This window comes from Salmo salar, chromosome 10, assembly GCF_965601325.2.
Source record: "Salmo salar chromosome 10, fSalSal1, whole genome shotgun sequence".
Classification (NCBI taxonomy): Eukaryota; Metazoa; Chordata; class Actinopteri; order Salmoniformes; family Salmonidae; genus Salmo; species Salmo salar.
This window is the reverse complement of record NC_138300.1, coordinates 4,062,747-4,083,662: the sequence shown is the minus strand read 5'-3', so window position 1 is coordinate 4,083,662 and position 20,916 is coordinate 4,062,747. Positions and strand designations below refer to the sequence as shown.

At 43.8% G+C, this 20,916-nt stretch overlaps 1 protein-coding gene across 1 annotated transcript in view; it reads right to left on the bottom strand.

The window, feature by feature from the left end:
• Window positions 1-20,916, bottom strand: part of LOC106613422 (retinoschisin) — a 105,640-nt gene that overhangs the window by 65,467 nt on the left and 19,257 nt on the right. The window contains exon 4 of the mRNA XM_014215611.3: window positions 6,963-7,104. Within this exon, the coding sequence (XP_014071086.2) occupies window positions 6,963-7,104 (142 nt within the window). The remainder of the gene's footprint in view (window positions 1-6,962; window positions 7,105-20,916) is intronic.

The following is a 20,916-nucleotide window of genomic DNA, read 5'->3' as shown; positions in this document are numbered from 1 at the left end:
TGTTGTAGAACATGGACCAGTATCCGAGACTAGATCTAATAGCTGTATGATATTTAACATGTTGTAGAACATGGACCAGTATCCTAGACTAGATCTAATAGCTGTATTATATTTAACATGTTGTAGAACATGGACCAGTATCCTAGACTACATCTAATAGCTGTAGGATATTTAACATGTTGTAGAACATGGACCAGTATCCTAGATCTAATAGCTGTATTATATTTAACATGTTGTAGAACATGGACAAGTATCCTAGACTAGATCTAATAGCTGTATGATATTTAACATGTTGTAGAACATGGATCAGTATCCTAGACTAGATCTAATAGCTGTATGATATTTAACATGTTGTAGAGCATGGACCAGTATCCTAGATCTAATAGCTGTATTATATTTAACATGTTGTAGAACATGGACCAGTATCCTAGACTAGATCAAATAGCTGTATTATATTTAACATGTTGTAGAACATGGACCAGTATCCTAGACTAGATCTAATAGATGTATGATATTTAACATGTTGTAGAACATGGATCAGTATCCTAGACTAGATCTAATAGCTGTATGATATTTAACATGTTGTAGAACATGGACCAGTATCCTAGATCTAATAGCTGTATGATATTATAACACTAGTTGTAGAACATGGACCAGTATCCTAGATCTAATAGCTGTATGATATTTAACATGTTGTAGAACATGGACCAGTATCCTAGACTAGATCTAATAGCTGTATTATATTTAACATGTTATAGAACATGGACCAGTATCCTAGACTAGATCTAATAGCTGTATGATATTTAACATGTTGTAGAACATGGACCAGTATCCTAGACTAGATCTAATAGCTGTATGATATTTAACATGTTGTAGAACATGGACCAGTATCCTAGACAAGATCTAATAGCTGTATTATATTTAACATGTTGTAGAACATGGACCAGTATCCTAGACTTGATCTAATAGCTGTATGATATTTAACATGTTGAAGAACATGGACCAGTAACCTAGACTAGATCTAATAGCTGTATGATATTTAACATGTTGTAGAACATGGACCAGTATCCTAGACTAGATCTAATAGCTGGATGATATTTAACATGTTATAGAACATGGACCAGTATCCTAGATCTAATAGCTGTATTATATTTAACATGTTGTAGAACATGGCCGAGTAACCTAGATCTAATAGCTGTATGATATTTAACATGTTGTAGAAAATGGACCAGTATCCCAGATCTAATAGCTGTATTATATTTAACACGTTGAAGAACATTGGACCAGTATCCTAGACTAGATCTAATAGCTGTATTATATTTAACATGTTATAGAACATGGACCAGTATCCTAGACTAGATATAATAGCTGTATTATATTTAACATGTTATACAACATGGACCAGTATCCTAGACTAGATATAATAGCTGTATTATATTTAACATGTTGTACAACATGGACCAGTATCCTAGATCTAATAGCTGTATGATATTTAACATGTTATAGAACATGGATCAGTATCCTAGATCTAATAGCTGTATTAAATTTAACATGTTGTAGAACATGGACCAGTATCCTAGATCTAATAGCTGTATGATATTTAACATGTTATAGAACATGGACCAGTATCCTAGACTAGATCCAATAGCTGTATGATATTTAACATGTTGTAGAACATGGACCAGTATCCTATATCTAATAGCTGTATTATATTTAACATGTTGTAGAACATGGACCAGTATCCTAGATCTAATAGCTGTATGATATTTAACATGTTGTAGAACATGGACCAGTATCCTAGACTAGATTTAATAGCTGTATGATATTTAACATGTTGTAGAACATGGACCAGTATCCTAGACTAGATCTAATAGCTGTATTATATTTAACATGTTGTAGAACATGGACCAGTATTCTAGACTAGATCTAATAGCTGTATTATATTTAACATGTTGTAGAACATGGACCAGTATCCTAGACTAGATCTAATAGCTGTATTATATTTAACATGTTATAGAACATGGACCAGTATCCTAGACTAGATCTAATAGCTGTATGATATTTAACATGTTGTAGAACATGGACCAGTATCCTTTATCTAATAGCTGTATGATATTTAACATGTTGTAGAACATGGACCAGTATCCTAGACTAGATCTAATAGCTGTATGATATTTAACATGTTGTAGAACATGGACCAGTATCCTAGACTAGATCTAATAGCTGTATTATATTTAATATTTTGTTGTAGAACATGGACCAGTATCCTAGACTAGATCTAATAGCTGTAGGATATTTAACATGTTGTAGAACATGGACCAGTATCCTAGATCTAATAGCTGTATTATATTTAACATGTTGTAGAACATGGACCAGTATCCTAGACTATATCTAATAGCTGTATGATATTTAACATGTTGTAGAACATGGACCAGTATCCTAGAATAGATCTAATAGCTGAATTATATTTAACATGTTGAAGAACATGGACCAGTATCCTAGATCTAATAGCTGTATGATATTTAACATGTTGTAGAACATGGACCAGTATCCTAGATCTAATAGCTGTATGATATTTAACATGTTGTAGAACATGGACCAGTATCCTAGACTAGATCTAATAGCTGTATGATATTTAACATGTTGTAGAACATGGACCAGTATCCTAGAGCTAATAGCTGTATGATATTTAACATGTTATAGAACATGGACCAGTATCCTAGACTAGATCTAATAGCTGTATGATATTTAACATGTTGTAGAACATGGACCAGTATCCTAGATCTAATAGCTGTATTATATTTAACATGTTGAAGAACATGGACCAGTATCCTAGATCTAATAGCTGTATGATATTTAACATGTTGTAGAACATGGACCAGTATCCGAGACTAGATCTAATAGCTGTATGATATTTAACATGTTGTAGAACATGGACCAGTATCCGAGACTAGATCTAATAGCTGTATGATATTTAACATGTTGTAGAACATGGACCAGTATCCTAGACTAGATCTAATAGCTGTATTATATTTAACATGTTGTAGAACATGGACCAGTATCCTAGACTACATCTAATAGCTGTAGGATATTTAACATGTTGTAGAACATGGACCAGTATCCTAGATCTAATAGCTGTATGATATTTAACATGTTATAGAACATGGACAAGTATCCTAGACTAGATCTAATAGCTGTATGATATTTAACATGTTGTAGAACATGGATCAGTATCCTAGACTAGATCTAATAGCTGTATGATATTTAACATGTTGTAGAACATGGACCAGTATCCTAGATCTAATAGCTGTATGATATTTAACATGTTGTAGAACATGGACCAGTATCCTAGATCTAATAGCTGTATTATATTTAACATGTTGTAGAACATGGACCAGTATCCTAGACTAGATCTAATAGCTGTATGATATTTAACATGTTGTAGAACATGGACCAGTATCCTAGATCTAATAGCTGTATTATATTTAACATGTTGTAGAACATGGACCAGTATCCTAGATCTAATAGCTGTATTATATTTAACATGTTGTAGAACATGGACCAGTATCCTAGACTAGATCTAATAGCTGTATGATATTTAACATGTTGTAGAACATGGACCAGTATCCTAGATCTAATAGCTGTATGATAATTAACATGTTGTAGAACATGGACCAGTATCCTAGACTAGATCTAATAGCTGTATGATATTTAACATGTTGTAGAACATGGACCAGTATCCTAGACTAGATCTAATAGCTGTATGATATTTAAAATGTTGTAGAACATGGACCAGTATCCTAGACTAGATCTAATAGCTGTATTATATTTAACATGTTGTAGAACATGGACCAGTATCCTAGATCTAATAGCTGTATGATATTTAACATGTTGTAGAACATGGACCAGTATCCTAGACTAGATCTAATAGCTGTATGATATTTAACATGTTATAGAACATGGACCAGTATCCTAAATCTAATAGCTGTATTATATTTAACATGTTGAAGAACATGGACCAGTATCCTAGATCTAATAGCTGTATGATATTTAACATGTTGTAGAACATGGACCAGTATCCGAGACTAGATCTAATAGCTGTATGATATTTAACATGTTGTAGAACATGGACCAGTATCCGAGACTAGATCTAATAGCTGTATGATATTTAACATGTTGTAGAACATGGACCAGTATCCTAGACTAGATCTAATAGCTGTATTATATTTAACATGTTGTAGAACATGGACCAGTATCCTAGACTACATCTAATAGCTGTAGGATATTTAACATGTTGTAGAACATGGACCAGTATCCTAGATCTAATAGCTGTATGATATTTAACATGTTATAGAACATGGACAAGTATCCTAGACTAGATCTAATAGCTGTATGATATTTAACATGTTGTAGAACATGGATCAGTATCCTAGACTAGATCTAATAGCTGTATGATATTTAACATGTTGTAGAACATGGACCAGTATCCTAGATCTAATAGCTGTATGATATTTAACATGTTGTAGAACATGGACCAGTATCCTAGATCTAATAGCTGTATTATATTTAACATGTTGTAGAACATGGACCAGTATCCTAGATCTAATAGCTGTATTATATTTAACATGTTGTAGAACATGGACCAGTATCCTAGACTAGATCTAATAGCTGTATGATATTTAACATGTTGTAGAACATGGACCAGTATCCTAGATCTAATAGCTGTATGATAATTAACATGTTGTAGAACATGGACCAGTATCCTAGACTAGATCTAATAGCTGTATGATATTTAACATGTTGTAGAACATGGACCAGTATCCTAGACTAGATCTAATAGCTGTATGATATTTAAAATGTTGTAGAACATGGACCAGTATCCTAGACTAGATCTAATAGCTGTATTATATTTAACATGTTGTAGAACATGGACCAGTATCCTAGATCTAATAGCTGTATGATATTTAACATGTTGTAGAACATGGACCAGTATCCTAGACTAGATCTAATAGCTGTATGATATTTAACATGTTATAGAACATGGACCAGTATCCTAGATCTAATAGCTGCATGATATTTAACATGTTGTAGAACATGGACCAGTATCCTAGACTAGATCTAATAGCTGTATTATATTTAACATGTTGTAGAACATGGACCAGTATCCTAGACTAGATCTAATAGCTGTATTATATTTAACATGTTATAGAACATGGACCAGTATTCTAGACTAGATCTAATAGCTGTATGATATTTAACATGTTGTAGAACATGGACCAGTATTCTAGACTAGATCTAATAGCTGTATGATATTTAACATGTTGTAGAACATGGACCAGTATCCTAGACTAGATCTAATAGCTGTATGATATTTAACATGTTGTAGAACATGGACCAGTATCCTAGAGTAGATCTAATAGCTGTATGATATTTAACATGTTATAGAACATAGACCAGTATCCTAGACTAGATCTAATAGCTGTATGATATTTAACATGTTGTAGAACATGGACCAGTATCCTAGACTAGATCTAATAGCTGTATGATATTTAACATGTTGTAGAACATGGACCAGTATCCTAGATCTAATAGCTGTATTATATTTAACATGTTGTAGAACATGGACCAGTATCCTAGAGTAGATCTAATAGCTGTATGATATTTAACATGTTATAGAACATGGACCAGTATCCTAGAGTAGATCTAATAGCTGCATGATATTTAACATGTTGTAGAACATGGACCAGTATCCTAGACTAGATCTAATAGGTGTATGATATTTAACATGTTATAGAACTTCTACCAGTATCCTAGATCTAATAGCTGTAGGATATTTAACATGTTGTAGAACATGGACCAGTATCCTAGACTAGATCTAATAGCTGTATTATATTTGACATGAATTCTGACCTGGGTGACATGATGTTATTGTCTTGGAATAGAGTTTATTTGGGGTTTTCTTCCCCTGTAATTAAATAAATTATAACTACAACCCAATGTGATGCTTTTTAAATTGAAACCTCTTATATTAGGGTCAAATTTGAACAATTAAAAAAAAATACGATTAATCTCTATTAACTACAGAAAATCATACGATGAATCTTGATTAATTATTTAAATCTACTGACAGCCCTAGTTCTAATATACAACCTGGGGTGTATACAATAAAGCAGGATCAATGAGCTAGCAAGCTAACTTTCATAAACAACCAAAAATAACTACTGATTTTCAGGTTTATTAAGAAAGCTAAGCTTCAGTATGTGTTTTTGGTTGTTGAGTCCATTAGACCATGGCCATTTCAAGCTGGTCTTTCTAATATAGATAAATATATTTCGACAAGTTAGCTGTCTACCTCATTGATCCTGCCTGTAGTTTACCCCCCTGGAGAGGAGAGAGGGTCATATACATTGATCTTGCTTGTAGTTTACCCCCTGGAGAGGAGAGAGGGTCATATACATTGATCCTGCTTGTAGTTTACCCCCCTGGAGAAGAGAGAGGGTCATATACATTGATCCTGCTTGTAGTTGTAGCTGGAAATAAATATAAAAAATTTTACCACTCTGTTTTCTCCTGCGCCTGACTTCCCTGCCACCTACTTACACGGACTATGACACCCCTGGAGAGGAGAGAGGGTCATACACATTGATCCTGCTTGTAGTTTACCCCCCCTGGAGAGGAGAGAGGGTCATACACATTGTGATGCATACACCTGATTTAGGAGAGGAGACCAACATACACGTTATAATATAGAAGGACAACACCAAGACTATGACAACTGAGGTACAAAAGACCCTTGTTGCAAAATGTGACCACAAGCACATATTAACCACCAATCTCTTCTGAGGATGGTTAAGAGATCTTTGACAATGTGAACATATGAAGTGAAACCGGGAAACTCTATGGGTTGACAGTATTATGAACAGACAGACAGATAGGACATTAGTATAGACAGCAGCACTGACCCGAAGCCCTGGCTGTTGAGTCGTGCCCTGTTGGAGGTCCAGGAGGAATACCAGCCGCTGTACTCTTCCTGGTTAGAACAGCTAATCTGGTCCGGTGTCACTGAACCAGCCTCGAACCCCAGGGGCTTGTGGTAGAGACACTCTGTGGAGCACAGGCACCCTGTTTTATAACTCATCTATAAAGTCATAAAGTGCTATGGCAGATTGCAGAAGAGTCTATTTTCAACATAACATTTTTCACAATCTCATTTGTATTCTCACAGTTGGAGTGGTACAGATCAGAGCACGGTATCTAAATTGTGTAATCTGGTTATGAAACGTTAAAACGTCAGGGCTCCGAGTGTTGCGTAACACTCCATCAAACCCCTGATGCCATCCTGGCGTGACACAGAGAGACGATCTGGGAAGTTGATTAACGTCAAACGTTTACAGATGTTTGAGATTCTGTGTAAATCTCCTGCTGGATTTTGTCTCTGCCAGTCTGTTCCTGTTGGGATGTAAAGTATTATGGCTCACATTATGCTCTCTGTGCATGTATATGTTAGCTGGACATCTATCTGGTACATTTAGCTGATGTTGAATGTACAGTGGTCGTTCTTCAACTACAGGACACATTGCTGTCACCTTGTCCATGTAATGGTCCTTCATACCACTGAGCTCAGTGTAATATGAGTGATTTCGTTTTTTTAGGGGGTAGATCAGATTTAATATTGCACATAGATTGTGGCTTCTATCAATGTAATTGTCTGCTTCATTTCCAATCTCCCTTATATATTGTATATATACATACAGTACCAGTCAAAAGTTTGGACACACCTACTCATGCAAGGCTTTTTCTTTATTTTTACTATTTTCTACATTGTAGAATAAGACATCAAAACTATGAAATACATGGAATCATGTAGTAACCAAAACAGTTTTAAACAAATCAAAATATATTTTATATTTGAGATTATTCAAAGTAGTCACCCTTTGCCTTGATGACAACTTTGCACACTCTTGGCATTCTCTCAACCAGCTTCATGAGGTAGTCACCTGGAATGCACTTCAATTAACAGGTGAGCCTTGTTAAAAGTACATTTGTGGAATTTCTTTCCTTCTTAATGCGTTTGAGCCAATCAGTTTTGTTGTGACAAAGTAGGGTTGGTATACAGAAGATAGCCCTATTTGGTAAAAGATCAAGTCCATATTATGGCAAGAACAGCTCCAATAAGCAAAGAGAAATGACAGTCCATCATTACTTTAAGACATGAAGGTCAGCCAACTCGGACATTTCAAGAACTTTGAAAGTTTCTTCAAGTGCAGTCGCAAAAACCATCAAGTGCTATGATGAAACTGGCTGTCATGAGGACAGACACAGGAATGGAAGACCCAGAGTTATCTCTGCTGCAGAGGATAATGTGGTAAACCATGGGGTGTTGGGTTGAGCGTACAGAGATTGACACAGAGACAGGGAGGCTTTAGTCTGAAAAACAACTTTACTTAATAAGACAGAAAATAAATATATCAAAGAAATAACTTAGGTTTTGCTCGGTCTTCCTTCTCTCTCGTAACTGGTGTCCGTGTCTCTCTCCCCCTTCTCTCCTGCGGTGTGCCATCATGCTCCTTTTATTTAGCCTCCACGGCTGGTTGGCACTTTCCTCTAATTACCTCCACTTAGCTGTCCGTGTCGGGGTGCCCAGCTACCGTATTCCCAGCAGAGGGAGCCAACGTCGCCTCACGTACCTCCCCTCTATTACCATTCCCCGGGGTAGACCTCCTGGGATACCACAATAAGTTCATTGGAGTTAACTGCACCTCAGATTGCAGCCCAAATAAATGCTTCACAGAGTTCAAGTAACAGACACATCTCAACACCAACTGTTCAGAGGAGACTGTGTGAATCAGGCCTTCATGGTCGAATTGCTGCAAAGAAACCAATACTAAAGGACACCAATAAGACGAAGAGACTTGCTTGGGCCAAGAAACACGAGCAATGGACATTAGACCAGTGTAAATCTGTCCTTTGGTCTGATAAGTCCAAAATTGAGATTATTGGTTCCAACCGCCGTGTCTTTGTGAGACGCAGAGTAGGTGAACGGATGATCTCTGCATGTGTGGTTCCCACTGTGAAGCATGGAGGAGGAGGTGTGATGGTGTGGGGGTGCTTTCCTGGTGACACTCAGTATTTATTTAGAATTCAAGGCACACTGAACCAGCATGGCTACCAGTTCCTTTATGTATTCACAGAAAGGCCCAAAAGATCAAAGACATCAATCACCCGAGCCACGGCCTGTTCACCCCACCATCTTCCAGAAGGCGAGGTCAGTACAGGTGCATCAAAGCTGGGACCGAGAGACTGAAAAACAGCTTCTATCTCAAGGCCATCAGTGTTACATCTGCTCCTGCCACGCCCTCTACTTCTCATCCTGTGTCTCCCTAACCTGATGCCACTCCCCCAGTGCTCTCTCCCTCTCTCTTTCTGTGTGTGTGTGTATGTGATTGTGTGAGTGGCGGCAGTTGCAACCTGTTCCATAATCAAGGCATCTACAAATACTCAGCCCTGCCACTTCCACGCTGCCAGTTCGTAGCCCCTGTTCAGTCAGTCTACGGTTCAAGCTGTTTGTTCCTGCATAGATCTTGTTATCCTGTTGTGCCTGTTTTTCCCTAGCCTGACGCTGCTTTTCTCTCCTCTACAGTTCCGTCTGCTCTGGTTCTGGTTCCCGTCTCCAATCCCTCGTTACGTCAGTCCTGCTTCTTTGCCCTGGAACCCCGCTCTAATGCTTCCTTGGATTCCGCTCCGGACCTGCTTACCCTGCCCTTTCTCCCCTTTCCCCAGCCTCAGCCCCAGTTCCTGGTTCCCTGCTACCCGCCCCAGCTTCCCCTGGCCTGCACCCCATCTCCCCCCGCTTTTCAATAAATACCTTAGTTACCTTACCCCTGTCTCCCCGTCTGAGTCTGCACTTGGGTTCACCTGCTTCGCCCCGCATTACAATCAGACTGTTAAACAGCCATCACTAGCCAGGTACCACCCAGTTACTCAACCCTGCACCTTAGAGGCTGCTGCCCTATGTACATAGACATGGAATCACTGGGCACTTTAATAATGTTTACATACTGCTTTACTCATCTCATATGTATATATTGTATTCTATTCTACTGTATTTTAGTCAATGCCACTCCGACATTGCTCATCCTAATGTTTATATATTTCTTAATTCCATTATTTTACTTTTAGATTTGTGTGTGTTGTTGTGAATTGTTAGATACTACTGCACTGTTGGAGTTAGGAATACAAGCATTTAGTTAGACATTACTGCACTGTTGGAGTTAGGATCACAAGCATTTAGTTAGATATTACTGCACTGTTGGAGCTAGAAACACAAGCATTTAGTTAGATACTACTGCACTGTTGGAGCTGGGAACACAAGCATTTAGTTAGATATTACTGTTGGAGCTGGGAACACAAGCATTTAGTTAGATATTACTGCACTGTTGGAGCTAGAAACACAAGCATTTAGTTAGAAACTACTGCAGTGTTGGAGCTGGGAACACAAGCATTTAGTTAGATACTACTGTACTGTTGGAGTTAGGAATACAAGCATTTAGTTAGATATTACTGCACTGTTGGAGCTAGGAACACAAGCATTTAGTTAGATACTACTGCACTGTTGGAGTTACGAATACAAGCATTTAGTTAGATATTACTGCACTGTTGGAGCTGGGAATACAAGCATTTAGTTAGATACTACTGCACTGTTGGAGCTGGGAACACAAGCATTTAGTTAGATATTACTGTTGGAGCTAGAAACACAAGCATTTAGTTAGAAACTACTGCACTGTTGGAGCTGGGAACACAAGCATTTAGTTAGATACTACTGTACTGTTGGAGTTAGGAATACAAGCATTTAGTTAGATATTACTGCACTGTTGGAGCTAGGAACACAAGCATTTAGTTAGATACTACTGCACTGTTGGAGTTAGGAATACAAGCATTTAGTTAGATATTACTGCACTGTTGGAGCTAGGAACACAAGCATTTAGTTAGATACTACTGCACTGTTGGAGCTGGGAACACAAGCATTTAGTTAGATACTACTGCACTGTTGGAGCTGGGAACACAAGCATTTAGTTAGAAACTACTGCACTGTTGGAGCTAGAAACACAAGCATTTAGTTAGATACTACTGCACTGTTGGAGCTGGGAACACAAGCATTTAGTTAGATGTTACTGTTGGAGCTGGGAACACAAGCATTTAGTTAGATATTACTGCACTGTTGGAGCTAGGAACACAAGCATTTAGTTAGATATTACTGCACTGTTGGAGCTAGAAACACAAGCATTTAGTTAGATACTACTGCACTGTTGGAGCTGGGAACACAAGCATTTAGTTAGATATTACTGTTGGAGCTGGGAACACAAGCATTTAGTTAGATATTACTGCACTGTTGGAGCTAGGAACACAAGCATTTAGTTACACCCTCAATAACATCTGCTAAATATGTGTATGTGACCAATACATTTTATTTGATAACTCTACCATCCCTCCCCTAATTGGAGTAAACTAATGGACAACAATACTTAGACTTCTACATCCAGCTTAAACATACTATGTACATTTTATGGACACAGTATATTTTACATTAGTTATCTTTTTTGTTGTTGCTATTTCCAGTGAGTGATTTGCTGGCTACACCTAAAGGACTCCATCAGGGACGGTGGTATTCCCCGTGATGACAGGAGCAGTCAGACCAGGTAGCCCATTCTGCACACGGCTCCATAGCTTACACACCACATCAATGACTTGCTCCACCACCGACTTCATGCTGAGAGGGAGGCTGCTGGGAGCTCAACATCCAGGATAGGTTCTGACCCCATGCTGGGAGGGAGGCTGCTGGGAGCTCAACATCCAGGACAGGTTCTGACCCCATGCTGGGAGGCTGCTGGGAGCTCAACTTCCAGGACAGGCTCTGACCCCATGCTGGGAGGCTGAGAGGGAGGCTGCTGGGGGCTCTGACCACATGCTGGGAGGCTGAGAGGGAGGCTGCTGGGGGCTCTGACCACATGCTGGGAGGCTGAGAGGGATGTTGCTGGGGGCTCAACATCCAGGACAGGATCTGACCCCATGCTGGGAGGCTGAGAGGGAGGCTGCTGGGGACTCAACATCCAGGATAGGTTCTGACTCCATGCTGGGAGGCTGAGAGGGAGGCTGCTGGGAGCTCAACATCCAGGACAGGATCTGACCCCATGCTGGGAGGCTGAGAGGAAGGCTCCTGGGAGCACAACATCCAGGACAGGTTCTGACCACATGCTGGGAGGCTGAGAGGGAGGTTGCTGGGGGCTCAACATCCAGGACAGGTTCTGACCACATGCTGGGAGGCTGAGAGGGAGGCTGCTGGGGGCTCAACATCCAGGATAGGCTCTGACCCCATGCTGGGAGGCTGAGAGGGAGGCTGCTGGGAGCTCAATATCCAGGACAGGTTCTGATCCCATGCTGGGATGCTGAGAGGGAGGCTGCTGGGAGCTCAACATCCAGGACAGGTTCTGACCCCATGCTGGGAGGCTGCTGGAGCTCAACATCCAGGACAGGTTCTGACCACATGCTGGGAGGCTGAGAGGGAGGCTGCTGGGGGCTCAACATCCAGGACAGGATCTGACCCCATGCTGGGAGGCTGAGAGGGAGGCTGCTGGGGGATCAACATCCAGGACAGGATCTGACCCCATGCTGGGAGGCTGAGAGGGAGGCTGCTGGGAGCTCAACATCCAGGACAGGTTCTGACCCCATGCTGGGAGGCTGAGAGGGAGGCTGCTGGGAGCTCAACATCCAGGACAGGCTCTGACCCCATGCTGGGAGGCCGAGAGGGAGGCTGCTGGGTGCTCAACATCCAGGACAGGCTCTGACCCCATGCTGGGAGGCCGAGAGGGAGGCTGCTGGGTGCTCTGACCCCATGCTGGGAGGCCAAGAGGGAGGCTGCTGGGTCCTCTGACCCCATGCTGGGAGGCTGAGAGGGAGGCTGCTGGGGGCTCAACATCCAGGACAGGCTCTGACCCCATGCTGGGAGGCTGAGAGGGAGGCTGCTGGGAGCTCAACATCCAGGACAGGTTCTGACCCCATGCTGGGAGGCTGAGAGGGAGGCTGCTGGGAGCTCAACATCCAGGACAGGTTCTGACCCCATGCTGGGAGGCTGAGAGGGAGGCTGCTGGGGGCTCAACATCCAGGACAGGTTCTGACCCCATGCTGGGAAGCTGAGAGGGAGGCTGCTCGGGGCTCAACATCCAGGACAGGCTCTGACCACATGCTGGGAGGCTGAGAGGGAGGCGGCTGGGTGCTCTGACCCCATGCTGGGAGACTGCTGGGTGCTCTGACCCCATGCTGGGAGACTGCTGGGTTCTCTGACCCCATGCTGGGAGACTGCTGGGTGCTCTGACCCCATGCTGGGAGGCTGCTGGGTGCTCAACATCCAGGACAGGCTCTGACCACATGCTGGGAGGCTGAGAGGGAGGCTGCTGGGAGCTCAACATCCAGGACAGGTTCTGACCCCATGCTGGGAGGCTGACAGGGAGGCTGCTGGGGGTTCAACATCCAGGACAGTCTCTGACCCCATGCTGGGAGGCTGAGAGGGAGGCTGCTGGGGGCTCAACATCCAGGACAGGTTCTGACCCCATGCTGGGAGGTTGAGAGGGAGGCTGCTGGGGGCTCAACATCCAGGACATTCTCGGACCCCATGCTGGGAGGCTGAGAGGGAGGCTGCTGGGATCTCTGACCCCATGCTGGGAGGCTGCTGGGTGCTCTGACCCCATGCTGGGAGGCTGAGAGGGAGGCTGCTGGGGCTCTGACCCCATGCTGGGAGGCTGGAGGGAGGCTGCTGGGTTCTCTGACCCCATGCTGGGAGGCTGAGAGGGAGGCTGCTGGGTTCTCTGACCCCATGCTGGGAGGCTGCTGGGTGCTCTGACCCCATGCTGGGAGGCCGAGAGGGAGGCTGCTGGGAGCTCTGACCCCATGCTGGGAGGCTGCTGGGATCTCTGACCCCATGCTGGGAGGCTGCTGGGTGCTCTGACCCCATGCTGGGAGGCTGCTGGGTTCTCTGACCCCATGCTGGGAGGCTGCTGGGAGCTCTGACCTCAAGCGGGGAGGCTGCTGGGTGCTCTGACCCCATGCTGGGAGGCGCGGGAGCCGACCCGCGGGGAGGCTGCTGGGAGCTCTGACCCCATGCTGGGAGGCCGGGGGGGCTGCTGGGAGCTCTGACCCCATGCTGGGAGGCTGCTGGGTGCTCTGACCCCATGCTGGGAGGCTGCTGGGTGCTCTGACCCCATGCTGGGAGGCTGCTGGGTGCTCTGACCCCATGCTGGGAGGCTGCTGGGTGCTCTGACCCCATGCTGGGAGGCTGAGAGGGAGGCTGCTGGGATCTCTGACCCCATGCTGGGAGGCTGCTGGGTGCTCTGACCCCATGCTGGGAGGCTGAGAGGGAGACTACTGGGAGCAGATGGTCAGTCGTCCCCTAAAGTGGTGCTTCACCCCATCAGCCGTTTATATAAAAGGCAGCTTCTAATCCACTATGCTGGATCAACGGTTGCCAGCTCCAAAGTCCACTGGCTGCCCTCCATCACGTGTGCTCCTGGGCCCAGTATCACGGAGCAGTACGGCTTTTGAGTGACAGGCTTATTTAGGGACGTAATCTGTTCATCACATTGCCACTACAGTAATGAGATCATCTAATGGTGTCCAACATCTGCTATCTCTCCTTCTTTCTTCTCTTCCTAACTGACTCTCCTATGGAGCGATTTCAGTGGCAACAGAAATTGTATTTGAATTTGTATTAGGATATTGAATTTGAATGTAATATTTTTGAATTTTTAATGCACAAATTGAATCATTGAATTCATACATTTTACTTGTATTTCATGATTTGAAACTGAGATGAATGAATATTGCATTAAGTTTTAAAATAAAATGTAATTTATTTGATTGTTTTTGTCATTTAGCAAATGCAGTTATCCAGAGCGATTTACAGGAGCAACTAGGGTTAAGGGACTTGATCAAGGTCACATTCACTTGTGCAATTGAAGAAGGCCTTTTTTATTAGCATGATGGGTTGAAATGCTTCAGGAGGGCGGTCACTTGTGTTTTCGAGGTAGAAGACCTGAGTCTCCATATGAGTTGAATCAGGGCGAAGCGGTGATCGCTAAGCAGGCAGTGTGACAACCTTTACAATGGCACCACTGGGTTAGTGTTAAGGTTAGACCTAACCCAACAGTACTAACCCTAACCCAACAGGACTAACCCTAACCCAACAGGACTATCCCTAACCCAACAGGACTATCCCTAACCCAACAGGACTATCCCTAACCCAACAGGACAATCCCTAACCCAACAGGACTAACCCTAACCCAACAGGACTAACCCTAACCCAACAGGACTATCCCTAACCTAACAGGACTATCCCTAACCCAACAGGACTATCCCTAAACCAACAGGACTAACCCTAAACCAACAGGACTAACCCCAATCCAACAGTACTAACCCCAACCCAACAGTACTAACCCCAACCCAACAGTACTAACCCTATCCCAACAGTACTAACCCAACAGTACTAACCCTAACCCAGCAGTACTATCCCTAACCCAACAGTACTAACCCAACAGTACTAACCCCAACCCAAAAGTACTAACCCCAACAGTACTAACCCTAACCCAACAGTACCAACCCAACAGTACTAACCCTAACCCAACAGGACTAACTCTAACCCAACAGTACTAACCCTAACCCAACAGTACTAACCCAACAGTACTAACCCTAACCCAACAGTACTAACCCTAACCCAACAGTACTAACCCTAACCCAACAGTACTATCCCCAACAGTACTATCCCCAACCCAACAGGACTAACCCTAACCCAACAGTACTATCCCTAACCCAACAGTACTAACCCAACAGTACTATCCCCAACCCAACAGGACTAACCCTAACCCAACAGTACTAACCCTAACCCAACAGTACTAACCCAACAGTACTAACACTAACCCAACAGTACTATCCCTAACCCAACAGTACTAACCCTAACCCAACAGTACTAACCCAACAGTACTAACCCTAACCCAACAGTACTAACCCTAACCCAACAGTACTAACTCTAACCCAACAGTAATATCCCTAACCCAACAGGACTATCCCTAACCCAACAGTACTAACCCTAACCAAACAGTACTAACCCTAACCCTACAGTACTAACCCCAACCCTACAGTACTAACCCTAACCCAACAGTACTAACCCTAACCCAACAGTACTAACCCCAACAGTACTAACCCTAACCCAACAGTACTAACCCTAACCCAACAGTACTAACCCAACAGTACTAACCCTAACCCAACAGTACTAACCCTAACCCAACAGTACTAACCTCAACAGTACTAACCCCAACCCAACAGTACTATCCCTAACCCAACAGTACTAAACCTAACCCAACAGTACTAACCCTAACCCAACAGTACTAACCCTAACCCAACAGTACTAACCCCAACCCAACAGTACTAACCCAACAGTACTAACCCTAACCCAACAGTACTAACCCCAACAGTACTAACCCTAACCCAACAGTACTAACCCAACAGTACTAACCCTAACCCAACAGTGCTAACCCTAACCCAACAGTACTAACCCCAACAGTACTAACCCCAACCCAACAGTACTAACCCAACAGTACTATCCCCAACCCAACAGTACTAACCCCAACCCAACAGTACTAACCCCAACCCAACAGTAATATCCCTAACCCAACAGTACTAACCCTAACCCAACAGTAATAACCCTAACCCAACAGTACTAACCCAACAGTACTAACCCCAACCCAACAGTACTAACCCTAACCCAACAGTACTAACCCAACAGTACTAACCCCAACCCAACAGTACTAACCCTAACCCAACAGTACTAACCCCAACCCAACAGGACTGACCCTAACCCAACAGTACTATCCCTAACCCAACAGTACTAACCCACCAGTACTAACCCTAACCCAACAGTACTAACCCTAACCCAACAGTACTAACCCAACAGTACTAACCCCAACCCAACAATACTAACCCTAACCCAACAGTACTAACCCAACAGTACTAACCCCAACCCAACAGTACTAACCCCAACCCAACAGTACTAACCCCAACCCAACAGTACTAACCCCAACCCAACAGTACTATCCCTAACCCAACAGTACTAACCCTAACCCAACAGTACTAACCCAACAGTACTAACCCCAACCCAACAGTACTAACCCCAACCCAACAGTACTAACCCCAACCCAACAGTATTAACCCTAACCCAGCAGTACTAACCCCAACCCAACAGTACTAACCCCAACAGTACTATCTCTAACCCAACAGTACTATCCCTAACCCAACAGGACTAACCCTAACCCAACAGTACTAACCCTAACCCAACAGTACTAACCCTAACCCAACAGGACTATCCCCAGGTACAGTAGGTGACTATAGTTAGGTGACCACAGGTACAGTAGGTGACTATAGCTAGGTGACCACAGGTACAGAATGTGACTATAGCTAGGTGACCACAGGTACAGTAGGTGACTATAGCTAGGTGACCACAGGTACAGTAGGTGACTATAGCTAGGTGACCACAGGTACAGTAGGTGACTATAGTTAGGTGACCACAGGTACAGTAGGTGACTATAGCTAGGTGACCACAGGTACAGTAGTTGACTATAGTTAGGTGACCACAAGTACAGTAGGTGACTATAGCTAGGTGACCACAGGTACAGTAGGTGACAATAGTTAGGTGAACACAGGTACAGTAGGAGACTATAGTTAGGTGAACACAGGTACAGTAGGTGACCACAGGTACAGTAGGTGGCTATAGCTAGGTGACCACAGGTACAGTAGGTGACTATAGCTAGGTGACCACAGGTACAGTAGGTGACTATAGCTAGGTGACCACAGGTACAGTAGGTGACTATAGCTAGGTGACCACCGGTACAGTAGGTGACCACAGGTACAGTAGGTGGCTATAGCTAGGTGACCACAGGTACAGTAGGTGACTATAGCTAGGTGACCACAAGTAAAGTAGGTGACTATAGCTAGGTGACCACAGATACAGTAGGTGTCTATAGCTAGGTGACCACAGGTACAGTAGGTGACTATAGCTTGGTGACCACAGGTACAGTAGGTGACTATAGCTAGGTGACCACAGGTACAGTAGGTGACTATAGCTAGGTGACCACAGGTACAGTAGGTGACTATAGCTTGGTGACCACAGGTACAGTAGGTGACTATAGCTAGGTGACCACAGGTACAGTAAGTGACTATAGCTAGGTGACCACAGGTACAGTAGGTGACTATAGCTAGGTGACCACAGGTACAGTAGGTGACTATAGCTAGGTGACCACAGGTACAGTAGGTGACTATAGCTAGGTGACCACAGGTACAGTAGGAGACTATAGTTAGATGACCACAGGTACAGTAGGTGACTATAGTTAGGTGAACACAGGTACAGCAGGTGACCACAGGTACAGTAGGTGACTATAGCTAGGTGACCACAGGTACAGTAGGTGACTATAGCTTGGTGACCACAGGTACAGTAGGTGACTATAGCTAGGTGACCACAGGTACAGTAGGTGACTATAGCTAGGTGACCACAGGTACAGTAGGTGACTATAGCTAGGTGACCACAGGTACAGTAGGTGACTATAGCTAGGTGACCACAGGTACAGTAGGTGACTATAGTTAGGTGAACACAGGTACAGCAGGTGACCACAGGCACAGTAGGTGACTATAGCTTGGTGACCACAGGTACAGTAGGTGACTACAGCTAGGTGACCACAGGTACAGTAGGTGACCACAGGTACAGTAGGTGGCTATAGCTAGGTGACCACAGGTACAGTAGGTGACCACAGGTACAGTAGGAGACTATAGCTAGGTGACCACAGGTACAGTAGGTGACCACAGGTACAGTAGGTGACTATAGTTAGGTGAACACAGGTACAGCAGGTGACCACAGGTACAGTAGGTGACTATAGCTAGGTGACCACAGGTACAGTAGGTGACTATAGCTTGGTGACCACAGGTACAGTAGGTGACTATAGCTAGGTGACCACAGGTACAGTAGGTGACTATAGCTAGGTGACCACAGGTACAGTAGGTGACTATAGCTTGGTGACCACAGGTACAGTAGGTGACTATAGCTAGGTGACCACAGGTACAGTAGGTGACTATAGCTAGGTGACCACAAGTACAGTAGGTGACTATAGCTAGGTGACCACAGGTACAGTAGGTGACTATAGCTAGGTGACCACAGGTACAGTAGGTGACTATAGCTAGGTGACCACAGGTACAGTAGGAGACTATAGTTAGATGACCACAGGTACAGTAGGTGACTATAGTTAGGTGAACACAGGTACAGCAGGTGACCACAGGTACAGTAGGTGACTATAGCTAGGTGACCACAGGTACAGTAGGTGACTATAGCTTGGTGACCACAGGTACAGTAGGTGACTATAGCTAGGTGACCACAGGTACAGTAGGTAACTATAGTTAGGTGAACACAGGTACAGCAGGTGACCACAGGTACAGTAGGTGACTATAGCTAGGTGACCACAGGTACAGTAGGTTACCACAGGTACAGTAGGAGACTATAGCTAGGTGACCACAGGTACAGTAGGTGACCACAGGTACAGTAGGTGACTATAGCTAGGTGACCACAGGTACAGTAGGTGACCACAGGTACAGTAGGTGACTATAGCTAGGTGACCACAGGTACAGTAGGTGACTATTGCTAGGTGACCACAGGTACAGTCGGTGACATTAGCTAGGTGACCACAGGTACAGTAGGTGACCACAGGTACAGTAGGAGACTACAGTTAGGTGACCACAGGTACAGTAGGTGACTATAGCTTGGTGACCACAGGTACAGTAGGTGACTATAGCTAGGTGACCACAGGTACAGTAGGTGACTATAGCTAGGTGACCACAGGTACAGTAGGTGACTATAGCTTGGTGACCACAGGTACAGTAGGTGACTATAGCTAGGTGACCACAGGTACAGTAGGTGACTATAGCTAGGTGACCACAGGTACAGTAGGTGACTATAGCTAGGTGACCACAGGTACAGTAGGTGACTATAGCTAGGTGACCACAGGTACAGTAGGTGACTATAGCTAGGTGACCACAGGTACAGTAGGAGACTATAGTTAGATGACCACAGGTACAGTAGGTGACTATAGTTAGGTGAACACAGGTACAGCAGGTGACCACAGGTACAGTAGGTGACTATAGCTAGGTGACCACAGGTACAGTAGGTGACTATAGCTTGGTGACCACAGGTACAGTAGGTGACTATAGCTAGGTGACCACAGGTACAGTAGGTGACTATAGCTAGGTGACCACAGGTACAGTAGGTGACTATAGCTAGGTGACCACAGGTACAGTAGGTGACTATAGCTAGGTGACCACAGGTACAGTAGGTGACTATAGTTAGGTGAACACAGGTACAGCAGGTGACCACAGGTACAGTAGGTGACTATAGCTAGGTGACCACAGGTACAGTAGGTGACTATAGCTAGGTGACCACAGGTACAGTAGGTGACCACAGGAAAAGTAGGTGACCACAGGTACAGTAGGTGGCTATAGCTAGGTGACCACAAGTACAGTAGGTTACCACAGGTACAGTAGGTGACTATAGCTAGGTGACCACAGGTACAGTAGGTGACCACAGGTACAGTAGGTGACTATAGCTAGGTGACCACAGGTACAGTAGGTGACTATTGCTAGGTGACCACAGGTACAGTAGGTGACTATAGCTAGGTGACCACAGGTACAGTAGGTGACCACAGGTACAGTAGGAGACTACAGTTAGGTGACCACAGGTACAGTAGGTGACTATAGCTAGGTGACCACAGGTACAGTAGGTGACTATAGCTAGGTGACCACAAGTACAGTAGGTGACCACAGGTACAGTAGGAGACCACA